General features: G+C 52.1%; 8 protein-coding genes across 8 annotated transcripts; 4 read left to right on the forward strand and 4 right to left on the reverse strand.

The window, feature by feature from the left end:
* Positions 1-505: 505 nt before the first annotated feature.
* NEUTE1DRAFT_143752 (uncharacterized protein) lies at positions 506-1,501 on the forward strand (the record flags this gene model as incomplete). The annotated part of the gene is made up of 2 exons (XM_009849310.1): positions 506-1,319; positions 1,403-1,501. 2 exons carry the CDS (start codon positions 630-632, stop codon positions 1,496-1,498), a joined length of 786 nt encoding a protein of 261 aa, XP_009847612.1.
* A 1-nt stretch (position 1,502) lies between these two features.
* Positions 1,503-2,871, reverse strand: NEUTE1DRAFT_75215 (uncharacterized protein; the record flags this gene model as incomplete). Its single annotated transcript, XM_009849311.1, has 3 exons — positions 1,503-1,992; positions 2,076-2,152; positions 2,252-2,871. The coding sequence occupies 3 exons, from the start codon at positions 2,869-2,871 to the stop codon at positions 1,583-1,585; spliced, it is 1,107 nt and encodes a 368-aa protein (XP_009847613.1).
* A 942-nt stretch (positions 2,872-3,813) lies between these two features.
* Positions 3,814-6,328, reverse strand: NEUTE1DRAFT_37375 (uncharacterized protein; the record flags this gene model as incomplete). The annotated part of the gene is made up of 3 exons (XM_009848885.1): positions 3,814-5,283; positions 5,387-5,756; positions 6,309-6,328. Coding segments are annotated over 3 exons (1,860 nt in total), but the record flags the coding sequence as incomplete, so codon positions are not given.
* A 632-nt stretch (positions 6,329-6,960) lies between these two features.
* Positions 6,961-12,279, reverse strand: NEUTE1DRAFT_36209 (uncharacterized protein; the record flags this gene model as incomplete). Its single annotated transcript, XM_009848839.1, has 2 exons — positions 6,961-8,826; positions 8,881-12,279. 2 exons carry the CDS (start codon positions 12,277-12,279, stop codon positions 6,961-6,963), a joined length of 5,265 nt encoding a protein of 1,754 aa, XP_009847141.1.
* A 452-nt stretch (positions 12,280-12,731) lies between these two features.
* On the forward strand, positions 12,732-13,172 carry NEUTE1DRAFT_75224 (uncharacterized protein; the record flags this gene model as incomplete). Its single annotated transcript, XM_009849312.1, has 2 exons — positions 12,732-12,868; positions 12,940-13,172. 2 exons carry the CDS (start codon positions 12,835-12,837, stop codon positions 13,170-13,172), a joined length of 267 nt encoding a protein of 88 aa, XP_009847614.1.
* A 3,658-nt stretch (positions 13,173-16,830) lies between these two features.
* Positions 16,831-18,231, reverse strand: NEUTE1DRAFT_127212 (uncharacterized protein; the record flags this gene model as incomplete). Its single annotated transcript, XM_009849313.1, has 1 exon — positions 16,831-18,231. The coding sequence occupies one exon, from the start codon at positions 18,229-18,231 to the stop codon at positions 16,831-16,833; it is 1,401 nt and encodes a 466-aa protein (XP_009847615.1).
* A 990-nt stretch (positions 18,232-19,221) lies between these two features.
* NEUTE1DRAFT_115679 (uncharacterized protein) lies at positions 19,222-19,509 on the forward strand (the record flags this gene model as incomplete). The annotated part of the gene is made up of 1 exon (XM_009849314.1): positions 19,222-19,509. The coding sequence occupies one exon, from the start codon at positions 19,233-19,235 to the stop codon at positions 19,392-19,394; it is 162 nt and encodes a 53-aa protein (XP_009847616.1).
* Positions 19,510-21,054: 1,545 nt separating this feature from the next.
* Positions 21,055-24,047, forward strand: NEUTE1DRAFT_56542 (uncharacterized protein; the record flags this gene model as incomplete). Its single annotated transcript, XM_009848930.1, has 5 exons — positions 21,055-21,190; positions 21,285-21,496; positions 21,570-21,787; positions 21,906-22,507; positions 22,579-24,047. The coding sequence occupies 5 exons, from the start codon at positions 21,148-21,150 to the stop codon at positions 23,544-23,546; spliced, it is 2,043 nt and encodes a 680-aa protein (XP_009847232.1).
* Between the last annotated feature and the right edge of the window lie 1,303 nt (positions 24,048-25,350).

Raw genomic sequence — 25,350 nt, forward strand, 5'->3', positions numbered from 1 at the left:
CCCCCCCCCCCCCCCCCCCCCCGAACCTTAATCACTCGCCAAGATGCTTGGATTTCTTGATGGCGTCTCACGATGGGATGCTCCTGCGGCTCCGAACTTGGCGGATTGAAGCGTACTGTGTGGGCAATGTTGACTGGCTCTCGAGGTCTTCTTCATAGTTGCATCAATATCTCTCTCGTCGTGCGTCTTGCACATATTTGAAGCAATGTGGATGCACCATTCAGCATCATCTGCGGACTGCGCTCAGGGGTTCCCGTTGCTTACGTGCGGAGGCGTGCAGGGAGGTTACAGCGGGGATGCCGCTAAGATTTAGGGCTGTTTCAATATCTTCCATCCCCGCGGTCTCGTTTTCAGCATGGAGATGTTTCATGGCTTGACCCCCTACGACTACGCACGGCCGGGGGTGATGACTACCTACCTACCTCTAGAAGAAACGACGGGAAGATTGGAATCGGCTTTACACAGAAATATTTCTTCAGAACATCCCCCAAGATAGACATCCCAACACTTCCTCCCTCTCCATTACTCACATCCGACATCAGATCATATACCCCTGACCCATCTCAGCAAAGCTTTCGACAGTACCTAACCTAACCTAACCACACCTCCAAAAACGGCAAAACCAAACAATGCCCATCCCCTCCCCCACCCAACTAACCACCTTCTCCTCCCTCCCTCTTTCTGGCGACTCCTCCTCCCCCTCCCCGCCAGAGACAGTCCCCGACCACCAGACAAACCAAGACACCTATCTCTTCGCAACCATCAAATCCAACCTCACCATCACCAAACCCACTTTGATCCTCACCGACTCCGCCTCGCAGGACTTTGCGCTCGTCTTTGATCCCCCTTCCGCTGTCGTTTCCTCCGGGCCGTATACCCCCGATGCCGTGGCTGATAAGTTCAAACAGCTCGGTCTCAAAAAGGGAAATACGGTTATCATCAAGAATGCGAGGAGAACCACCAAAAAAGCAGCGGGGAGGGAAGAAGGGCAGGGGTTTGTGGTTTTGAGGTCTTTGGGGCGTCTTGCAACGGAGCCGGAGGGAGGTTTAAGAGGGAAGGGTGGTGATGGAGATAGGGAGGGGAAGGAAGGGGAAGCGGAACTGTTGGGCGTTGTTCCTTCTGCTCTGTTCCTGACTAGAGTGATGATGGATATCCTGAGACAACGAGATGAGAGTTTGCCTGGGGATAGAGAGGAGAAGATGTGCGATGGGAAATTTGATAGGTGTGTGACGCCGAGGGGGAAGGAAGAAGGGGGGGATGGATCTGAAAGGGGGCTGAAGAGGTGTCAGGGGTGTGTGGAGGTTTGGTATTGTTCCAAGGTGAGTTCTTCTCAAAAACATGATGATGATGGGGGAGACGAAAAAGAGAGAGAGAGGAAGCTGATGAATGTGAAATAAAATAGGAGTGTCAGACTAGGAGGTGGATTGCGCATAAATCCGAGTGTAAGACTATCAAGGCTTTGAGAGGGATTTGGCCTAGGCCTGAGGGGGTGGAGTGAGTTCATAGGGAGAGATTGTGGTTGATTGCTTGAGCTAGAAAAGTTGTGGTAAAGCAGATAATGAGTTACGAAAGACGACTAAACCTACTTCCCACCATCATCCTCCTTCAGCGGCTTGTCGTCGTCTGCCTTCTTCTCAGCTTGCTCACTTCCCTGCCCCACCTCCTTTTCCTCCGGCTCATTCAAAACCTCACGATACATAATATCCGTCCTAACACTATACTTCACCCCCTTCACCACATCCGCGCCCGCATGAAACACCCTCCGATGCTGAAAGATCAGCACCCTCCCCGTCTTGCACTCAACATCATACTTTCTCTTTTCGTCCCCAGACAACGACGCCGTGGCACCACCGACCAATTCCGTCTCGTCCTTTTTGTCGGGCGGAGCTTCTGACTTGCAGTCGTTGAGGTAGAGGTGAATGGTGAATAACGTCTCGTTGATACGGTCAGAGTTGATAGGGTCCAGTTCACGGTAGGGGGAGTCGCAGTGGGCTATGTGTCCCATCCCATCACATCGTCAGCCTCAGTTTTCTCGGTATTCCCATGCAACCAAGCATGAAATGGCGTAAACTCACCTCTAAAGAACTGCCCCTCCCCATACCTCAAAAACCTCATCCGCTTATTAACTTTGACAAACTCCCACTTGCCCGTCCTCCTCCCATCCCTCAACCCCTTTGTTGCATTCTCCTTTGTCCGCTTACTCTTCCCCTTTTTCTTCCCATTAGCATACCTCTCCACCACCTCCTTTGACTCCTGTTTCCCATCCCCATCCGCAGCAGGGGAAGGCAACGACCGCCCAGTAATAATCTTCACATCCCTCTCCCTCCCCGCATCCAACACCGCCAACCTCTCCATCAACCCAGGAACCAAGCAACACCGCGCCCACAGCCTATCCACAACCTCTTGCTGATCCCAAATGATCCGCGACGAGTTGCGGTACGAGGGCGTAAGTACTTCGTAGCCGAGTCCGACATTCACCAGGGCTGGAGCCCATGGTGTCTTTTTTGTCGCTGTTGCGGTAGAGTCTTGTTCTTCATGCACCCACTTCTCAAGCGGAACACTCCCCTCCGCCAACTTGCGCAGTTCGTCACACTCGTCTCTTGTTAGCACCCCATCTAATACCACGGCGTACAGTCCCTTGTTTTCAGGTAGGTCTGTCTTGGCCCAGTCGATTTCTGTGAGAGTTGGGACGGGGGTGATGCCTGGTTCGGTGGCGAGGAAAGTGGGAGGTGGGTCAATGGGGAGAGACTCGTAGGTGGTTTTGATGGGGTTGGATTGATGATGGGCTTTGTTTTTTTGCGTGTTCAGGGGGGGTTGGTGGGGCGGTGTTGGGGTGACGAGTTTTTGGAGTTCGGCTAGGACAGAGGACATCATTGTGATGACGGTCTTGGGGTAAGGATGAAGTAAGGTAGGTAGGTAGGTAGGTAGGTAAAGTAGAACGGTAAAAAAGAGGAAGGAGGCCTATGAGGAAAGAGTTGGAGAGGGGAGAAACGGTGATGAGATGTGGTCTTCGCGGGAAAAGAATATATGGTGAAGAGTTTAGGATGACTACTTATGACTAAAAACATAAACCCGACTTGATGAACGGAAATAAAAGCGGATCATAAACATTATACCGGGTACAGCGATTCCAGGTAAACAATCCCACGATGGCTGCCTAGAGTAGCATCCCGGTATAAATCTCAATGACTGGACAGCGATCACTCTTGGCGGCGTACATAGGGCTGACAGCACCTTTGCACTTCACAGATGATCACCAAGTCCGAAGCGGGGAAGGGCTTGCAGTGTGTTTGTTGTCCGTTGCTTAGGTCTATATTGAGTTAGGCAGGTACTCTGTGAACATGGATTGATACAAAAAAAAACAGCCCAAGAACTTCGACACAGGTGTCTGTATTTGATGGATTTCACCGTTACTGTAGGCATCTATTCATCTCGTCGCGGGATAACGATGACGACGCCAGGCTGCCGGATAACTTTGGTCACCCGTGTTTCCGAGATGTGAAGTGTCCTCAGCAATAAGTATGGTAGATCACAGGAAGTGTTATGGGGCCTTGCTGGGATGGTCAACAAGTGGAACCACAACGCCCCCTTTTCAGGATGTAAACAAACTAGAACTACTTGGCAACAAGTCCACCAAGACTAACGGCGGAGTGAACATTGGCAACCATCAGGCACTTAAAAAACAAAACACAATAGGTATCTATCTACATCTACTTCTTTTTAAAGTTCTATCTCTAATGCCTCGACTCGAGTTCATGTATGTACCCACTTTCGGTCCTCCGGTTTCTATTCACCGAAAATCCAACCAACGCCCTACGCAGCCGCAGCAGCAGCAACAGAAACAGCAGCAGCAGCCTCAACCTCCCTCTCCAACCTCTTCTGCCCCTTCTTCCCCACCGGCACCACCTGTTGTTGTGCCTCCTCTCCCATCCCCATCCCCATCCCGAACCCCGACCCAAGCCCCAAAGCCCTCTTGACCCTCAACCACAACTCAAACACCTCCAATTTGACTTCCACCCTCGCCATCCCCCACCACGCGCCCACCAGCCTCACTAGATTCGCCGGGCGCCAAATACTTCCCAGCCCCCTAATCTCCTCCAGTTGTTCGTAGAACACCGTACGCATACAATACCTTGCCAAAATCAAAAACTGCCTCACCGGCCCTTGCTTGGTATGCAGACTCTCATCCAGCGCCCTCGTCAAATCATTCGTCTTGAGAATCAACAAGATAATCCTCGGCACTTGCCCCAACATCTGCACCAAATCCACAATCAGCCCCTCCTGCAGTGCCGTGGACATGGACTTTTGTTCCGATGCCTCTTTGGGTTTCAGGACGCCTCCGCTGTCGGTGGCGGAGACGACATTGATAAAGTCGCGGCCGGTGATGGCACTAGCAAAAAGAGGGAACTTGTCTTCCCCGATGCCGGCGACTTCGTACACGTAGCGTTTCATCTTGGGGATGTCCCCGTCGATGATGGCCAGCCAGAGTTTGGCGTAGGAGCGACGCAGGGGGAGGGGGATATCGCGGTAGAGGCCGTGGTCGTACAGAATAATGTCAAAGTTGGATTTGGATTTGGATTTGGATTTGGACTTGTTGTTGTTGTTGTTGTTGTTGTCATGGTAGCGGATGGCAATGTTGCCCCCGTGCGGATCGCAATGGAGGGGCGCGCCCTCGCCAAAGATCATCTCGTTGAAAATGCGTGCCAGCGTGGCAGAGACTTCGTCCCGGTCGATGCCGTGGGCGTCCATGTACGCCAGATCGTCGAGGCGGTGGCCTGATTCGCACGCCATGACCAGCAGACGCTTCTTGGCCCAGAGAACGTCGGGGATGACTAAAGGCAAGGAGGGAGCGAATTCGGCGAAGTAGCGGGAGGTGCGGCGGGCGTTTTCGGCTTCGCAGGTGAAATCGAGTTCCTTTGGCAGGGAGATCTCGACTTCGGACGAGAGCCATTCGAGGTCATATTCGGGGAAGAAGTACTTGAGCGTCTTGAAGGTGGTCGACGTCAGACGCATGTCCAGGGGCGCCCAGCGCTGGAGGGACGGGTGTTGGACTTTGACGGCGACGCGCTGGCCGGTTTCTTTGATGGTGGCTAGATGGACTTGGGCCAGCGAGGCGGCGCCGATGGGCTCGCGAGAGAATTCGGAAAAGTAGTCCCATAGCGAGGTGCCGGTGTCTTCGAGGAACATGCGCTCGATCGACTCGAAGGAGGAGACGGGGCATTTGTCTTGGAGAGGGATGAAGGTTGTTGTCCATTCGGGGGGGAGGAGGTAGTTCATTGCGCTCTGTTTGGTCGTCCGTTAGCATTGTCTCTGCCATCCTGTGTTACCTAGCCCAGATGACTAGTCTGGTATTTCTGTCCAGGTCCCGTAGAGAGGTAGTACTAACCAAATGCTGCCCCAACTTGATAAAAATTCCACCACTCTTCTCCAGCACCTCCAACGTCCGATCCGCACACCGCTGATGACACTCCCTCAGCAACCGCTGCTTCTCCTCCGGGTCCTCAATCTTCTCCCTTGCGTTCAACGTCACCCGATAATCGTTCACGCATATCGCCAACGTGCTCGCCACCCTCCCCGTCCTCTCTACCGCTTCGTATGTATATTTGACATCGTCTCCAACCGCCAGCAAACCCGCGGCCGCTGCGCCTCCGCCAGCCGCTAGCAGTACTGTCCGTCGGCCATTGTTTTTGTTTGTTTTGCCATTGGCGTTCGAGGAGGAGGAAGAAGAAGAGGAAAAATTGTTCGAGTTCTGGTCGCTGGATCGTTTCGAACTTGAGGAAAACGATCGTCGGGCAAGTGTCGAGTTATAGACGGATGCCGAAAGCGAAGAAGAAGAAGAAGATGAAGCGGAAGAGGCAGAAAGTTGGCTGCGACAGCTTGCGCACGTCCACCCGTTCGTTATCCTGCCTGTGCCGGTTCGTCGGACAGGCGCATAGACATGGTTGAGCGTCTGCAGACGCCTAAGCGCAGCGAGCGAAGGGAAAGAAGTCTGGGCTGGCATATTATAAGACGGTCGAACAACTATTATATCGACAAGAGGAGCACCGAAGTGAATTATGGTAGGTCGTTCCGTCGTCGTTGTCGTTGGTCTATCGTTAAATCATGAACTGGGAAGATGTCGTCGGCAATGCGCGCGCAATTAATGGTTAGGTAAGTAGAAACCTAGGTAGGGTAGCCGTAGGGGAAATCTAAGACGTGCTCTAGACCTTTGCTAGAGTCGGGGTCTAGCGGTCGGCTTTGCGAACGGACGGACAAAGTAAAGACGGAAAGACCAAGGTTTCATCCAAAATCTCAGAGAAAAAAGATACAAACAAGAGATGAAAGATATGGCGATGACATCGACAAGTTCGGGAGACGGCGCATTGCCGCCCGTGGGGAAATTGCCGCCACAAAAAATGCCAAGGGCGACTTCGGACAAGCCATACTCTATGTATTCGGGTTAGGGTTTGGGGCATGGGTTCCTTGGCTTCAACTTGTGAGAACCATCCGTCATCAGCAACAGAAATGAAACATGGGCATTTTGTTCTCAATGGCGGGTCATCATCATCTCTTGTCCCATTATTTTCCAGTCATATCAGAGAGGACTGTATCCCGCACGAGGCTACCCAGCAGCCCTTTTCCACCGTTAAGCTACCCAACCCAACGCTCAATCTATCCGACAGCCCAGTCAAAATTCATCATGACCATGACATAGAAAAAAAGACGAAATGCTAATTTGTACGTTACTGGCAAGCCATGTAAAGACTTGGTATCATCAAAATGACAAACAACGCCGAAATAATTTTCAACCAGAAGAATAAACTAACGCAGGCACGCACGCACGCTTGCTTTCCCTTCCTTTCAACATCAGACAAATCTATTCATCCATCCAGGTTGTCTCATTCGCATCCATCACATCCACCTAGACATCCATCGTCTAGATTTCATCATACCGTTTATCACCATATCATCTCCCATGCTCTAATCCCTCAACAAGCTTCCAGTCCTTCTGCTCCCCTCGCTCAGATTCCCTCCACTTCCCCTGCCCTCCCTATCATTCGAGGGCGTCATCGGCCGGGGCCCACTAGGCCGTCTCGATACCTGGCCCGTCGCTCCACTCAGGTTCTTGTTCTCCAACCTGCGTGCCTGGCTCGGGCTGTTGGGGCCGCTGCCAGTGCTGCCATCAATGGGCTCCTTAGGCGGCCTGGGAGGTCCGCCAGAAGTCGCGTTGAGGCTCGCCGGAGCCGGCGATGAAGAGCCGTAGATCTGCTGCCAGTTCGGGTTGGCCTCGTTGCCCTGAGAGTCGAAACTATCGCGGTTCAGGTTGCGAGGCAGCCGGTTGAGGCTGGTGGCGGATCCGGCCCAGTCTTCCGACTTGGGGCTCAGCATGGGCGAGTTGCCACCCGTGAAGCCGAGCGCCTGAGACTCGAGCGCTTGCTTGAAGCGCTCCGTCTGGCCCTGCCGGGGCTGAGGGTGCACCAGGTTGAGCGAGTTGCGATGAGCCTTGTACTTGGCTTCCTCGGGCGTCATCGTCACCCAGTTAGGCTGCGGTGGCTGCATCGAGTTGTACGCAAGCACGGGGGACTCGGGGTCCTCGTGAACGTCGTGGCTTGGCCCACGTCCCTGCGAGTAGGGGTTGTTGTTGTTGTTGGGCTTGGGCTTGGGATGAGGGTTGGAGAACTGAAACATATCCGAGTAGTCGGAGGTGGCAACCGAGTCCGCGCGAGACGAAACCGTGTTGTTGCGATACGTAGGCATCGTAGGCTGCTCGGCCGGCCTGATCGGGCTCCACTGCTGCTCGTCTTCCTCCTCCTTGCGTGACTGGCCGCTGCGGCGGAAGAGTTGAGTAATGTTGGTAGTTGTAGTGCTCTCCGACCACCGGGACTTGAACCAGCTCGACCTTCCCTTCTTCTTCTGGTCCTCGTTTTGCTTAGCAGCATTCTGGTAGTCTGGCGACCTGGTACTTTCGTATTGCTGCTGGTAATCAGGGGACCTGGTCTTCTCATAAGCGGGCGACTGAGGGTTCTCATACGCAGGCGACCGAGTATTCTCGTAACCAGGCGACATCTGAAGAGCGCCCGAAGCGGTAGGCGGCGACCCACGAGGCGTCGCTTGCAACGAACCAGAACGCTGTTCTTGCGCAGGGGTCATCAAAACTTCCGGCCCGCCAAAGCGAATGCTCTCATTGTCATACTCATCCTCGTTGTCCTCGGGCACGGTACTTATCCTGTGACCGGACACCTTGCGGCCAAAGTTTTGCTGGCCGGATGTTCCCCGAGACTGGATGGACAGCTGTCCGGACTGAGACGCACTGTTAGTGGAAGTTCCAGCATGTCCCTCGGGCTCGTAACCACGATCCTGCTCGTATTGGCCCTGAGATTGCATGTTCTCATACGAACGCTCATCCTGATGGCTCATGGGCGCAGAGCCAGCGCCAGGAACAGTCTGGGACTTGAGCACATCGACTTGAGTCAGGAGCTGCATCAGCATATCCTCGATCCTGCCAAGGTCGTTAGGTCCCTTGTGACCCAAGCCCTTCATCAGAGCACGGCGGAAGATGTTCTTCTGCTTCTTGTTGCTCATCTCGTCCATCGTAGTGGTAGTGCCCGCCTGCGAGTTGGAGTGAAGAGAGCGAGGGGCGCTTCCAGGATAAGGACGAGGACCGTTGATGGCGCGCTGGACTGTCTTCTCCGTGTTCTCCTTGACTTCGGTGATAATAACATCCTCGGTATCAGCAAGGAGACGCTTGAGGTCTTCAAAGTTGTTACGCATCTCCGTGGCGGCGCGAACGAGGGTGACCAAAATCTCGGTATCGCGAGCACTGCGCTGAGCATCGCGGACCATCAACTGTAACTGTTAGCAGGCAGACTTCTTCGGCACGAGCGTACGGTTGAAACTTACATGTTGCATCAAAGCCATGATATCCTTGGACTCAATCTTGTCAATTCCCGTTCCAGTGGCGGGATCATACATCTGCGACTCCATTCCGTCCGACATGCCACTAACTTGTCGTGAACCGGAGCCGAAGAAGTCCATGGGGTTCTGATTCTTGGCACCACCAAGGTTGAGAGGGGCGCCATAAGCGAGACCCTTGCCCTTGTCCATCGAAGTATCGGGGGTCTTGTTAGGTCCCTGGGAGATGTATCCCTCATCGACCTTCTGACCGACAGGGCTACGAGTGGCATTGTCGTAGTTATCGCGACCGCCAGGAGAAAGAAGACTGTCTCCCAGACCGGCAAGGTTGGCAATGGGGCTGGCATCCTCGTAGGGGTTGGTGACCAAAGTATCGCGCTTCCGATCCTCGTCAGTCCTGTACCACTCATCCTGCTCCTGACCGGACTGCTGGTTGCCGCTGAGGTTGAGACCCTTTTGCAGAGCATCATGAGTGCCGTCAAGAGGACGGTAGTTGAAGTCATCAACGGACGACTGGGGGCGCTGCTTGGGGGTAGCATCTCCCTCCCATTCACCACCTTCCTCTCCATTGAGCAACGATGGGTTAGTGAGCAGATCATCCTCGTTCCAGTGCTCGAAGTCTGGCAACGGGCTGCTGATATCCGGCAAGCCACTGAAGCCCAACTTGATGGGCACAGAGACGTCCGACATCCTGTCGACACTGTGCTTTGGCTGCAGTGCGGGTCCAGATCCGTTCTGGGCGCGCTCCTTGAAGGACTGGTTGCGCTGAACGCCCTCCCCTTGCCATTCCGAAGTGCCCTGGTTCTCTTGCTTACCCTGCTGTCTGAGGGCGGCGGCGGCGGCACCAACCGCAGCGCTGGTAATAGCAGCCTCTGAGGCGGTGGTGTAATGACGCTGTCTTGGGACCTTCCTTCCATACTCGTCGACGTCATACTCTTGGTAGTCGTATGAGGCCTGGCTATCATTGCCAGCCGTGTCTGGCCTGTCAGCCTCTTGGCTTCCATTGGTAGCCATCGAGTTGCGGTATGGCTGCTGATTGACGCCGCTAAATCTAAGCGAATCTACCACGGAGCCCTCAACGAACGAAGCATGGTTGGAATCGACACCAGAGGTGTGGACGTAGTTCGGATTGGCTCCAACGGCACGGACAGCGTGACCATTACCGTCAACCTCGCTGTTTGTCATTCCGCTCACGTTGCTCCGATCCATGCCCGCCGTCCTCAAGCTGGCTACGGACATGTTTTCAGGGGTACGCGAGCCGCTTGATACTGAGCCGCCGAATGCGCGAGAATCACGGTTCGGCGCCTCACTGCCTTCAGTGTATCCGGAGACGCTGGGGATAGGACTCAGACCGCGCTTCTCAGGCTGGTAAGGAACATACTTGAGTGGAGGCGGCACCTCTTGCGTGTTGTAGTAGTCGTATGGGCTATTCCCGTATTCGCGCTCGTGATCATCGTAATCGTCCAGATCATCATAGGAATCAACAGACGGTGCGCCACTGTGGTAGTCGTTGCCCTGGTTCTCGGCACCCCGTTGACGTGGCAGCTGTTTCAGGTCTCCATGGGAAATATTGGCATGCTGAGTACCCAATGACAGTAGAGTAATGGGGGTCCGGGTGGGTGTCGGAGTGGAATCCTCGGTGTGGTACTGGCCATTCTGATCTTGCTTCGGTGCAATCTCCTCGCTAGCCGAGTGAGGACCATCCGTGTCGGCAGATAAGATAGAGGCTCTGGTGACGTCCGATGGGTTGAGGTCGCTCAATAACGGCATAGGGGGAGCAGGTGCGAGGAAGTCGGAGGAAGCATCGTCATCATAATCCTCATACTCATTGCCAGCAGAATTCCGCAACTCACGTCTTCGCCTCCTACTGCGGTTCTCTCCAGGAGATTTGAGACCGTCATGGGCAGCAGCCGCACCGGCAGCAGCAGTCTTTAGACGGTCAGCGCTTCCCGTGGGGCTGTGGTCAATATCACGCACATCGCTTCTCGTGTCTTGGCTGAGGGCACTTTGTGCCGGACTCTCATCAAAGGCATTGCGGGCTTCTCTGTCTCGCTTCTCAATCTTGATGGGCTCCTTGGGTGTGGGAGTGGTGCCCGAATTTCTGTCAGCTCTAGACGTCCGGCGCCTATCGCTGCCCTCATCCCTAGAAGCCGTGGTCGCACTTGACGTCGTCGAGGCTGCCTTACGATCCTGACGCAAGCTCTGCTCTCTCTTCAAGGCATTGAGTTCTGGAAGAATAAGGCGACGAATGGCATCCTCTACTGTCTCCAGAAGCTTGGGATTGTTGATGGAGGAGGCCTTTGACTGACCTGAGCGCATTGACTCGGCACCCACGGAGCGTTGGCTGGGAGCTGCAGTCGAAAGCATGCTTGAATCCGCTCCCGATACCATGGAATCGGATTGCTTGGATCTCCTACGTGGGGACTCTGAGCGCTTCGAACTCCTTTCCTCTTTGCTGAGACTACTGGTCCTGCTCTTAGTCGACTTGTGGAGGCGGTTATTACTGCCGCTCTTCTCTTTATCGCCGCGCGTCTTGGTCACCGATACCTTTTCGCGCTCTCCGCGCTCGTACTCTCGATTCCTGCTCTCATCTCGGCTCTTGGTACGGAGCTTGTCAGTAACTGCAGCAGCTGTGATACCAGTAGCAGCGCCAGCAAGGGCATCCCCGCCGCGCGAGGGGCTCATGCTCCTGGAGCCAGGGCTCTTGACATCCGAGTTCTTGCGGGATACGTAAGGCTCGTCAAGGAAACTGTCGCTCGGGATTGCCGAGATGTCGCTCGTGTTGCCGGCATTGTAGCTATTTTTGCTATCAGCAGATGGGATCAAAGGGCTGGCAGGGCGGCGGGCGCGTCGGTTGGCGCTACGTTCGCTTCGTTCGCCGATTTCGATCTCGATATTGCGACTGACGCTACTCTCCTCAGTGGCAGAGGCGTACGAATTGTTGTCTTCGTCGGCCCCGCTCAAGACGGACATCAACTCATTTTCGCTACGGGCAAGGGCGCTTTGGGAATGGCGATCGGCGCGGCGGCTCTGGCTCGATCTCCTCGTTGACTTTGCTTCTGTTATTTCAATGCGACCTCGACTGGAACCGCTGCTTTTGCGATTGGACTTGTGGCTTGGCGTGAGGCGAACACGTACGCTGGGTTTGCGCCCGTCTCCAGATGGGGCTCCTTTTCCTCCTTCGAAATACTCGATCAAAAGCGAGGTTTGCGATTTGCCTCGATTGTGTGTCTTGATGGTGACCGGGGTGCCGTCCTCAGGCAGCGAGTAGGATGACTTGTCCTCGGTTCCCAGCTCGCTCTGGGTTGGGCTCATTATCGACGATTCGGTTGCGCTGGGCACGGGTAGTGGTCGCTCGGACGACTTCTTTTTGGTTTCGACACCCATGTTGTCAGTGTTGGGCGTCGCGGTTGGAAGGACGAGATGGTTGGGTTGGCCAAGCTATCGAAGATCAGACGGTCGTCTAAGCGAGCCTAGTGGGCCTTGCCGCAGCTTGAGTATAGCGCAGCTGTTCCCCCGCCAGTTCGGTTGCCAAATCCTGTTCCTGTTCTTAGAAAAGCAAGGCTCTTCCCGGCAATTCGGTGGAGGGTGGGAGCGGGTTGCAAAAGGGCGAGATAAAAGAAAGAGAATATGGGTAGTATTAAAATGAGGAGGAAAACAAGATAGGGCGCGAGGGGTATTATGATGGTTCTGTCGACGAATCGAAGCTGCGCGGTCTCTCTATTCGTTCCGTTCAGGGCGACATCTGGTTGCGGGAAAATCTGGTGGTCAGAGAAAACCTGAGAGCTGGACCAACGAAATTAGGGTAAGCTGCTGATTCGTCTCGTAGAAGCTTCAGAATGGCAAACCCCACAGATTGGTTTGACTTGGGGGACGCCAACTGAGAAGCGGCAAGATGCAAGATGCGCGAACAGGCCTGTGGAGGAGGAGAAGGAAAGCTGGATGGGATCGATGGAGAGGAGAGAGGGAAGTGGAAGTGGAAAAACCTAGACTAGGCGCGTCGCAGTCCCAGTGCAGTGCAGTGCAGTTGCAGGCAGTGTGATTGAGGTGATGGCACATACGGGCTAGGCAAGGGGAACATGGAACCTGAACCCACAATAGGACGGGATGACAGGGCAGGGCAGGCGGGGAGGCAGGCTACGCTACTAGGAAGCGACAAGGTAGGCGGCGGTGCTCCGTCCCGTGAAAATCGAGAGGCGGCGCAATACCCAGTCCTGCCCTGTACTTCCTTGACCTGGAAGGGACCAGAGGACCGACCCCCATGTTTCCATCCTTGGTAGAGGTAGGTAGGTAGATGCTGTGGTGAGGCAGCAATGGGACAGCCCTTTTGAGAGGACAATTCAGCCCGATGCTGACACGACGGAGGCATAGGGGTGTTTGTTTGGTTTTGTGGCTGTAGACATGGGAAGACGAGGAAGGAGAGGATATCAACAAGAGAACAGAGGTATATCAACGGCACGTACCAGATGGAGGTCGCCAAGGTACGTTATCGTCCTCAACTTGTGCTATGCGCTTGTAGCTAGAGGTATAAGGTAGCTCGGCCAGGGTGGGCTGACTTTAGGGTTCCAAGCGGATGGGAAGCAAAATGCCCGTCTCGTCGTGTCGGAGATCTAAGTATGCTATGTTTTGCGTGCTGCAGGCCTCAAAAGTGGTCGGTCTAGTAGTTCGTCGCATGCAATGGAAGCGTGTGTCGCAAGTGATCATTCAACAGTCTCCGCTCGTTCGGGTGGAGGTGGATGCGATCGATATATTCGAAGCTACCCGCCAACGTACAAGTATATCGGGTAGGGCAGCAGCAGCAGCAGGGGAAGCACACAAAAAAAAAGATGGTCCTAGAGAGCGGGAAAGGCAAGGCACCGTCCGTCACTGGAACCTGGGAATCTGTTTGCAACCCGACCTCCCGACTTGCTGCTGTGGATTTGCGACTGGCGACCGGCGACTGGCGTGTGCGTGAGAGGGGGGGAAAAAAGAAATAAAAATCATAAAAAGGGACTCTTTGACGCCTCTGGATTGGTGCTCAAGAGAGGAAACCTAAGCAGCGAGGGGCCATTCGGTGGTGGACTGGTGAGAGGGACGAATGAGCGGTGGGAGTCAGGGAGAGGAGTCCAAAGAAGTCGGCGCCCGCGTACAGTAAGTAATATTGGGAATACATACGGGAACTGGACTCACCCACATGGATGGATATAATTCCCGAATGAATACAACTAAGTCAGGTCACTGTCACCAGCCCACGGCCTTGGTTCCGTTTCATCCATCCCGTCACGTCTTCCAGTGTCCTGAACGGTCTTCTTTTTCCTGTTCTTTTCTTTCCATTCCCTTCCTGATCTCCCCCAACTGCCCGGCGCCGAATCCCTCCATGGCGGCTTGGTTCGCCTAGGTTTGCCCGACGACGGCCGGCCTTGCTTGGTGTGCTGGCCATGCTCGACGGCTATCGGCCAATTGCGCGTGGGAGGCAGGGGTGCTATGAGGTGCCTTGCTGCAGCGTTATGCAGCTCAGCTCCGTCCGCCTTCGCCTTCTATTTCACAAGAGAATTGGGCAGGGCAGTGACATAGTGAATGGATGAATGGAAATCGATTCGCTGGGAAGCTCAGGCTTAAAACCGGTCATTGTGGTACAATTTTCTCCCTTCCTGTCTCTGTTCCTGTTTCTGTCTCTGTTTCTTTTTCTTTTTCTTTTTCTGCTCTGCTCTGTAGTTACCTATCCCTCGGTCAATTCTTCAATCCCTTCTTCACGACATCTTCAACCACCTCCCTCCTTCCCGCCTCCCTCCCTGCCCATCGGCCCGGTTGATGATTAATACACCATATCAAAACAGGACAAGAACAACTGAACTCCCAACCACAAGCCAGAAACTAACTGAACTTGGGGGAATGACCGGGTTCCCAAAAAGTAAAAAGTAAAAAGTAAAAAAAAAAGTGGACCCCCGACGGCTGGGGACCACCGAAGCCGCATCCCAGCCTGCTACCAGCCCAGGGCAGAGCTCTTTGCATTCAGTGAGCCAAGGTCAGGGAACAAGGGGGAGGTGTTGATCAGCTCTTCGGCAGCCATTCCGCTTCGGAGCTTGTCCCGTTTCCCGTCTTCACCTCCGTCTCTTCACCGTCTCAACCTCGGCTTGCCTTGTCCTACCGGTAAGTACTCGGGCCCAAGAAAAGGAATCGAAACGGTAGCCCCACAATCCATGTGGTCAACAACACTTGCGCAGGCCTCCAGATTCTACGAGTTTAGTGCAGGCTGTTACCTATTATTGATGTGATGCTTGCTGGTGACGATGTTGGTTACCTCCCGTCCTGCTTGTTGCTGCTGCCGCGGCTGATAACTTGAGCAAGCAAATACCTAGTCCAGCCGGAGGTAGGGTAGGTAGGTAACTGCGGCCAGGTACCGTCACTATCACACTCACTATCACTCACCACAACACCGGAAAGCCAGACCTCAAGATCAGACAAAGATCACCGATAGATTGTCCCAACTGCCCTGATTCTTTGCATATATCTTGGTGCCCTTGTTTAAGTTGGCTTGGGTGCCAGTGGTTCCTGTCTTGAACTGTAATGGTCCCTCCCCACGTTTTTTTTTTTTTTTTTTTTTTTTTTTTTTTTTGGGATCGCTGCCCCTCACGTCGTTCGTTGGACCTTGTTCAGTCAGGTACCCTATGCTTGGCGCTAATGACGTCGTTAGTTACCTCTATGAAACACCATACACATAAACCATGGTCTTGATGAAACAGCGAAACTCTCCCTTCAGAGTCAAGCCTACCCGCCTGACCCGACCAAAAGTTGCAGATACTTGTATGTAGAACTAACTATCCACTAGCAGTCATGTGTCGTGTGTCGTGTGTCGTGTGTCGTGTTTCGTTTGCGAACTGCATCTTCTACTTAATACTACGTTTCGTATAGTGGTGCCAGGGCTTACAGCGAGGATCACCACTGCAATGACCACATCTCCTCAAAACCCCCTCGCATGCCTCAATCGATATTCACTGAATGAGGGGCTTGCGAGACACACGACAACCGGGAGTCTGGGATACCGAATGCTCCGGTTGAAGATGATGATTACTCCTCATCAACCTAAAGTCAAATGCTGAAACAACGTATATTTATTTCCAAGGTTCGTGGCTGCCCCGTGTTGAATGTCTCATATTCTAGTAGGTCGGCTGGTAAAAAAGCTAAGAAGGGACGGAGAAAAACGCATATCACCGGAATTATCATCCTCCTACTTAGACAGGAGTTTCACTATATGCCCGACGTTCCATGCCATACATACTATTTAGTATAATAATAACAACCTTGAATTTCTGATGTAAGACTTGTATTTCTCGAGTTTCTTCCCATTTTACTCCCATTCACGGCAAAATGAAAAAGTTGAATGGGCAAAAGTATTGCTGCGCTGCTGTAATCCATTATATGTATGTGCTGATTGACATGCTACAGCTTCTGTGATATGTTCAAGAAAAAAAAGGTCGTGTACATTTGAAGCCTAAGAGACCTCTGACGTTCGATTGTATCAGGTTTGAAAAGAATTGTGTAAATTGTAAACCTAAGGCTAAATATCGAAGAACAGGCATCCTCCAAACTGTTATGTTGACATCTGAATAGATGCAAAAAGCGGTTGTGGAAAGAATGAATTGCGCTAGTATGTAGCGTGTTCCCTTAACTGTGGCTCAAACTCTATGGCACGAGCAACAAGCATAACTGAATTGTGAGGAAAAGAAAAACCAACTGAGAAAGCCTTGCGGAAAGACCTTAATCTAGATGCAAAAAAAAAAAAAAAAAAAAAAAAAAAAAAAAAAAAAAAAAAAAAAAAAAACCTCCTGTTGGAAACTAAGAATGCGTGCAAAAAGGAATCCAATAACAATGCCACCTAACGCTGTCGTCTATCGTTATACCAACACATTCATCCCACTTTCCTCACTCATCCTGGTATCCTTCAGCTGTAAGCTACCTCTACCTTCTCCTGTTAGTCCTGACTATAAACTCCACATCCGCACCCTCCAGAACCTCCCTAACCGCAGGGTTCTCAATATATTGCGTCGCCAAACCGCCACCAAGGATCGTCTTTAAGGTCTCCATCCTAGCGTGTGTTGACCACGTATCAATAATCAGAATCTGGTTGTGAATGCGTAGCTTCTCACGATATCCAAATTCGACAAAGCCATCCTCGCCTCCGGCACCTGACTCCATCCTGGAGCCTCCCGTGTGGGGATTCGCCGAACTGCGACCAGCAGTCGAATATCCCGGACCCAGGCCACGTTCCAAAGAGGTGATGATACTTTGGAAGTTGGTCTTTAGCTGTTTACGGTTCAACTTTGAGACCGCCTTGGAAGAGTCACGGACAATCTCCGCCATGCGGGTCATGATTCTGTGCTGGTTGTACTGCAAGTCTGAGCTCTCGCCCGTCTCTTCTTCGTCGTCGCGGGCAGCTTCAAACAGCAGGGCAATGTTGACGCCGGCACCGATTTGCACGTCACTGTCTGTGCTGTCCAGTTGCTCCATGAAGGCCTCCATGGCTTGGTCGCGCTGCACGCTCAAGTCGTCCATGTAGCTGGCCACAAACCCCCAGGCTTGGAGAGCTGCTGCTACGACGTTGCCGTTGTCGGGAGCACCCACACTCTGGCCGTCGCTTTCTATGATTTCGAGTAGGAAGTCAAGAACTTCTTCGGCGGCGCTGGATGAACCGCCCCCAAGTGACACGGCGATACTGATGGCGTTGATAGCCTCGACCTTGATCTTGTCTTCCTCGCTGTCCTCACAGGCTACCTTGAGTGCGGACCAGACGTGATCGAATATCGCGTCCGAGGGGCAGTTAAGGATGGTGACTGCAAGTGCTTGGAGAGCGAGCAGGCGTTCCTGATCGCTGCTTCCGCTTCTGATGCTGCGGAGGAGGGCCGCGTGGATGTCGGAAATGTTCTTCTCAATGTGCTTTTGTGCAAAGTGGTGCTTCAAAATGTGTGTATATGCCTTCAGCGTAGCCTCGCGGCCCTGAACGCTGCTTCTCTTGCGATCTTGAAGTTCGGCAATACGGTCTTGCAACCTCTCCGGCCACGTATTGCTTGTATCGTCCTCGTAAACATCCTCCCCGGTTACCGAGTTGGCGCTGCTGATAGTCATGGCGTCATCGAAGTCGTATTCACTAGCTCCATCCTCGGAGGGGACACGACTTCCAGCTCGGGATCCCGCTGTTGAGGGTGCCCGTGAGCCGGGCCGCGAGCCGGGCCGCGAGCTTGCGGGAGAGCCATTGCCGGGAGAGAGAGTGCCGCCAGAGCGTGGGGCTTCGGGCCGCGCTCTAGCCTTTCGAGAAACGGTCTTGCCACTTTCCAAAAGGGCTTTTTTGCGTAGATCGTGCATGGTGTTGGGTGTGTGCTAGATGAAGCGTCTGTTCGGCAAGAAATATGGGATTCTTGGTTTAGGTGGTCGTCGGGGTTTGTAATTTCGATCGCTTGCCGTGCAAGACTATTACTTTTCAGGTCGGTGTATGGGAGGTGAATGGTTGTTGTAGTTGTTAATGGCAGTTGCTGACTTTTCGAATGAGTAGGTCGTTTTCAGCATACAATCCATGAGATACGGGAGGGGGTGCTTTTTTATAAAGTCGAAGGTAGGACTGTGCCGTCGTCGGAATTTGAAATTCGGAGGCAAAGTTGGTTGGATGAGACGGCAGATGATTATTTTCCCTTGCTCGTGACGGGAAAATATTTGTTCTTGTAGAGGAAAAGAAAGGGACAATTTCAATTCCATTTGTGCGGATCAACAACTGGAACTGCAGTTTTCGGGACCCCGTCCACTGCAGGGCCCGGGAACGAATGACGCATGACGCACTGAGGCGGGCCCAGAAGACCAAGGGCACGGTGGTCAGTGGCGAACGGTACCCGGAGCCAAGACCTTAGCTACGATTTAATGCTCGGCCCATCGGATCTGTTAAGCCGTGACGATTTCTGATGTCCTTGCAGTTCAGTTCAATTCAGTTCTATTCTGTTCTGTTCTGCCATGTCATGTCCCTCGGGGCAAACATCTTCTTCCTGCTTTGAATTATTGTTCCCTGGTTTGGGAACCTACATGGCATTGTGACTTGTGACTCAATCAAACATGTGCTGATATAAGCCTCTTTTAAGTATCGCTGGAGCTCCGCGCAAGCATTGGCAACGGTACTGGTGCAAACTAAGGGCTTATTTTTTGTACGATAGGTGTAGAATCGAGAGCCAAGGTAAGGTCCCTCGTTAGCGCTATCAATATCAGTGACATATGGACTTACAAATGTTTCTATTGTCCCTCATTGGTGTGTTTGGTTTGAATTGGCAACTCGAGGGAACACCATTATTTTGGAAAGGTGTGAATCTTGTGCCAGTCCCTCCATGCCCGTCGAATGCTTGCTTTGGTTGTCCTTGCCATCCATCTCGTGGGTGTGGTTTAAGTGCTTGCATATGAACCATGGACGCACTAACCAAAAGAGGTTAGGACTGGATCTTCCAGCTGTCACTGAGCACCTTTACGGCCTGGGGAAGCATTTAGTGTAAAATCATCCGAGCCCAACACGAACGTTCATCATCAACCTTCAACATACCTATGTACACGTCTTGGTCAATCCCAAAAAAGCAGGGAAATCAGACGTATGCTTCCCGTAGGTTAAGAAAGAGCAGCACTCGATGTGGTTTGTGAAACGGCAAAAGGTGCTGTCTTGGATCGGTGAAATCCCCTTCTGCCTGGGTCCTTGCAAGCGATAAGATACCGACGCCCCTCTTCCCCACCAACGTGCCGTCACTCATGAGCTGCCCGCCCCTTGTCCGCCCTGCTCTCCCTGCTCTTCTTGCTCTCCCCGGCCCTTTCGTTTCCAGCAAAGCCAGCAGCAGCTCCGCATTATCCGCACTCCGTAGCTCTCCCGTCCAGTCCCATTAGGTCGTCGTTCACATGCGAACAGGAGTGGGGCATCATGAGTCTCAGCTAACGACAACTCGTCGGCTTTTCAAACATGATCAACATTGGAGTCAGTCGATTGCAAGCCGCCCAGATGATGAATACCACAAGGGTATTGGATCGTCAGGAATCAATACCAGCGGGTGCTAGATTGTTGCGAGGGGTCCAGTCTGACTCAGTTGTCGCCCGGCTCATTGGCAAACGAACGAAGGGACCAAAGGGAGGGGAGGGGGGCAGGTCGGAGCACAAATAGGTAGATCCGACGGAAAGAAGTCAAGCTTGTGTAACCGCATATGTCCGTCCATTCCCACTCGATGTCTGCCCGCCTGCTGGTAGCCTGGTGCCTCGCAAATGCGGTCTAGTTGCGCGGCTCCAGTACAACTTCCATGGCTCGAGGGCTTCCACCAAGGTAAACGGCATGGTGGACGAAGGAAGAGCGCTGTGATCTGCTGCCACGAAGCACGATAATCAAGACAAATCATTTCATTCACGTTGGTATCACCAATGGTAACGAAGTAAGAGACAGCCGAGGAGAAGCTGCCCAACACCTACTGTGACCCCTAGAGGTAAGTAGAGGTAGGTAAGTGCTTAGTAGGCGGACATGGCCAGATCGATAGGTCCTAAGTCCGGGTCGGTGTATCAGGCAGCCCCCTGGCCCCGCACTTTCGCTATCTAAGGAGGAGTGCTCTTTCCCATTTGAGGTGCAAGTTGGCGGTCGCCTGGCAAGCACCCTTGAAAGTGCGACTACCGAATCCGTCTCTCTTGCCAGTCGCAACCTCCTTTATTCAACTGAACACAACGAACCAACCCAACTTATCCATTTCGATTTGAGTGTTCCTCCTATTCCTTTTCAAACATCCAGCTACAACTTAACCTCTTCTTGAACACTGAAGACCATCCTGCTGCACTCGCTGCGAGAAACAACCATTGACCCCGCGCTCCAGCTGCAGTCTGCAGCTACCTACCTCTACCTCTGCGTTGCTGCGTCTTGTTTGGACATCATTCCTTCACCTGCACCAGACCTCGAGTTCACATCGACCCAGAGAGCACGTTTCACCCCACCATCACTGCTCACTCACTGCACGCACTTCCAACTCTCTCACATCCTCGGCTCGGTCTGTGCTGCTTCTGACATCGTATCTGGTACTGCGCTCTGCTGCCTTGGAACGCTTTCTCAACACACCAGCAGTCCGGAACCTCGGGTATCACCTCTTCTGCGGTTGATTGACCCGCCTCGAACAGGAATTGTGCAGCTACCAGGGCAGTCCGGTGTTCAGCCTGACAAGAAGCAGGATCACTACTTGTTTGACCCCTCCAAGGAAACGGTGTAACGACTGCATCTTTCGCACATCCACAATGTCCACGAACTCTGAGCCGGCCTCGACTGGCAACTTACCTGGTACGTCCATTCAAAACCTACTCATCAGGGCTAGAAACCCCTCCTTCCCCTCTTCTCCGAGTCCCCAGATGGTTTGGTGCTAACTTATTACCAGCTATCTCAATCTCCTTAACTCAGCATCCTTATACTGACCATCCGTTTTCGCGACGGTACATCATCTTGGACAAGCAGAATCCGACATTGAAAATCGGCCGCTCTTCCAAACTAGCTGCCAAAGGATTTGTACCAAGTCCACAGAACGGCTGGTATGACAGCCCGGTGATGTCTCGACAGCACGCTGAGATCATCGCTGATTTTACCCAGAAGGTTGGCTTACTCCTCCCTCCCCAGCGGGCGCATCTACCAATTCCTTTGCTAACAGGTAATGGCTATCTTGCAGCGGCTGAAACTGCGGGACCTTGGGTCGCTCCACGGAACGTACATAAATGAAAGCGACCAGCGACTTGAAAAGGACGAGCAGGTCGAGATTAAGGACGGCGACAACATTCGCTTCGGTGTGGATGTCATGAGAAAAAAGACGTTTCCCCCTACAATCGTTAAAGTAGGTCTAGAGTATGTCGAGGTCCCTAAAGCGCAGCTAGAGCAAGGCACTACTCGGTAAGTTTCACAAACCCAGCAGACAGCAACATAACCTCAGACATGGCTTCTCGCGCAGTCATCGAGCAAATGCTTCGTTGCCCTTATTCTTACATTAGACGATGCTAACAGGGAATAGTCCGAGGGCTTCAAGTACATTCAAAGTCCCCGACGTATCAGACTCCGACATGGAGTACCAGGACGAGGACTCGAACATGGAGCCGCCGGGTACCCAATTAGCGGCACGTGGGCTGTCGGGGCGAAGTTGGAAGGGTGAAGTAATTGACCTCACTCACCCTGTTGGGTCTGGGAATGTCATCACAGACCCTCGGAAACAGGTTATCAATGTGGACCAAGATGATAACTACGAGAACAACTGGGGCCAGAGTGATAAGATCAACGACTCCCATCAGAATCACGACTCGCACTCAAAGTCAGACATTGCCTCCATACCATCTCCGAAGAGTCCTATCGGCAGCAACGACAGCAGCTGTAGCAATTATGGATCAAGTGGAGAGGATATTTGGCCTCAGAACGTCGGTGCCCTTCAACCCACTGCATCTGAAGCTCCCAACGCATCTCTACATGTCTCTCTATCCCAACACCCCGTTCTATCGCAGTATTACGCTGCACTTGATGATGATGATGATGATTGGGACTCTGAGATGAGCTCTGATTATGAGCCAGAGTATGAGCCCGAATCCGCTAATTCGGAAGTGAGTGGAGGAGATTTGAATGGTGGTAAGTGTTGATTGAAATCCGCAAATGGGTTTAGTTGTTAACCATGTCAGATGGCGATTCCTCTGAAAGAGGCTTTGAATACGATTACCCATACTCTGAGTCCGATTCGGATTTTTCCGCTGGCCAGGACTCAGATGCAGAGTCAGAGGCAGAAGGAGTTTATGGCAGGGAGCCTTCTAGCAACTGGGCCATGCCAGACTTCAGCAACGTTGTGACTGGTCCATCACCTATCATTTACAAGGGCCATAGCACGGCTCGCCTTGTCACTCCAGATATCAAGGACGATGTCATTGATCGCGCTATCCCTCAAGTCAATTACGCCACTCCTGCGGATATTCGGCCAGCATCGTATCCTGTCGATTCTCCATTGTTTCTATCCTTCACTCATCCTCGCGACGTTCAGCTGGCTACTCCCAGGTCAAACAAGTCGGCGGGAGATATCGATGACACTTCTCCAATCAATAAACCACTAAATGGACCTTTGGTAGAAATGGAAGAAGCTCCCTGGTATCCATCTGACAAAGCAAAGTTCTTTGAGGCTCGGAAGGAAAACAGGATGACCATAATGCAGTCTTCGCCCGTCACTAGGGAGTATTCACGCCTTGCTATCTCCGATATTATGGATGAGAATGCCCCAGTTGGCAAAGGAAAGAGAAAGGCAGAAGCCATTTCGTCTAACACCGAGGAAGACCTTGCATGGCAAGCTAGCGAAGTACAGAAGTCCGAAGCAAGTGGCGAAAACGAGAGAGAGGAAGTACAGGAAGTCATGGAGGTTGACAAGGACGTGGAGGTCGGCGATTTGATCGAACCTTCTACTGAGGCAGCGACAGAAATTGCAATGACAGTTGAGTCGCTCGATTTGCCTGTCTCGGTCGTTACATCGACTGTTCGCCTTGACGATGACGACGGCGATAGACCAACCAAGAGGCAACGGTTGCGCAATATTGCCGAGCGGGTCGGCTATGTTGCTCTCGGAGGTGTAGCTACAGGTGCCATGATGTTCGGCGCATTGGTTTATACTGCACCCACCTTTGTCTGAGTTTTGGCTTACGGTTTCGTTTTTCGAGGCATCTATGGACAGCTTAACCAATCCTGGAAGGTTGAGGAGACCTTGCATGGCTGAGGAGACATTGGACGGTTGAGAAGGTGGAAGGATATGGGTATGGGGATCTTGGGTTTTGTCAATGTCTTTGTTCGGATTCTATATGGGCACAACTTGTTGGCTGTTGCACTTTCACATGGTCTTTCTCTGTTGGTTTTCTAGATGCACTGGTTTTGCAAACAGTTCGATGGTATATTCCCCATTAATTCTTGGTTCACTCTGGCGAGTATCGCTTACAAGAACAAGGACGAGGACAAGAGCGCCATGGCGGACGATCCCTACCTGGTGTTGTCAATGGTACCAAGTCGATTACTTGAATGGCTTCTCGGTTCTAGGTTACTATACGCAAACCATTGTATGGTCACCATCGCAAGGGATCTTGGGTGCTCAGGTATCAACCACTGTAGTCTAGCGTCGAATGGTTTTTGAGTTAGCACTACTGTCCCCGTTCTTGTTGTCTATTTTGGGTGTCTACTAACACTCGCATGATATACCAATGCTGGATTTCCCAATTGTAAACTGTCACCTCGTATCTTAATTAGAAATGGTAGATCCGATATGATACCTCGAGTGTATCTTCGGCTTGCTTTCTTGAGCCAGAAGTCATCGAAGCTGCAACGGTGCCATCTCTCAAGGTTATGTCATTGAGAGAAGTTGCAAGCAGAGGAAGCTAACAATCAAAGATGGATAATTTAGGGGAACCAGGAAATGAACAGGCCAGTTCGTGCCTTCGTGAGCCCCTTTTCTCCCTTTTGAAAGGTCGAGTGTTTCCCTCCCGGCCTTGAGTTATGCTGCTTAGAGGTATTTACATACCTATCAATGAAACAACAGTTCGAGACGGGCCAAGTTTAAACTAGAGTGTAAGGCCATACGAAGTGTATCATTCATGACCGTGATATCGACCAATATATGTGATCATCATTTAGTAACCTGAACAATCAGGCGGAAATCATCTTGAATATCTCCAGCAAAGCTAAAGCACAAATCCTCCTTTAGCCACAAAAATAGTAACTAGTCCAGGCTGAACAAGTAAGTGTACGTCCGGACCACAACAGAGAAAAGACTTGGATAGACTACCTAGGTAGGCAGGGGAGAAAAACACGAGTGTCTTTCATCAGTATCACACCCAGTAATACCAACTGTTGCGACCAATATTTGAGGCAGGTAGTGTTGGATATTCCTTGTCACAGCCACATATGTGCCCACACAGATTCTGTATCAATGTGTGAAACGGGATAGGATAGGATAAGTATATAAAACCAAGCACCGACTTCTTATATACCGGCCGTAGACATCGGGAGAGATGAAGCGGACTTACGGTGTCGGTTGGTCGCCTTTGGACTGCTTGTTAATTTGTGAAGATGTCTTCTACTAGGTAGCCATAATCGAAAAATGCTGTCCCCCCTTACCATATTGGATATGTGGGGTGAGGGGACAGTATTTTTTGACATAAGTTTACTACTGCTACTGCTACTGCTACTCGCGGTCTGGTAAACAGAGAAACCTTATCGTCCGGCCGGGCCAGCAAGACTTACCTACCTATATTATCCAAGAACTGGTCTTATACAATATGGTGTATACGAAACACCACTTACTCTTCTTACTCGCAGTAGTTCTCCGGTTCTTCATAATACCACTTTTCACATTTTCACTTGTGGTCGCTTGACTTAAGAAGCATGGTAGTAATCATCTTTTCTTGTTTCTTGACAAATCTTCGATAGCAAGTGATATATTAACATTT

This window comes from Neurospora tetrasperma, assembly GCF_000213175.1.
Source record: "Neurospora tetrasperma FGSC 2508 unplaced genomic scaffold NEUTE1scaffold_1, whole genome shotgun sequence".
NCBI classification, from domain to species: domain Eukaryota; kingdom Fungi; phylum Ascomycota; class Sordariomycetes; order Sordariales; family Sordariaceae; genus Neurospora; species Neurospora tetrasperma.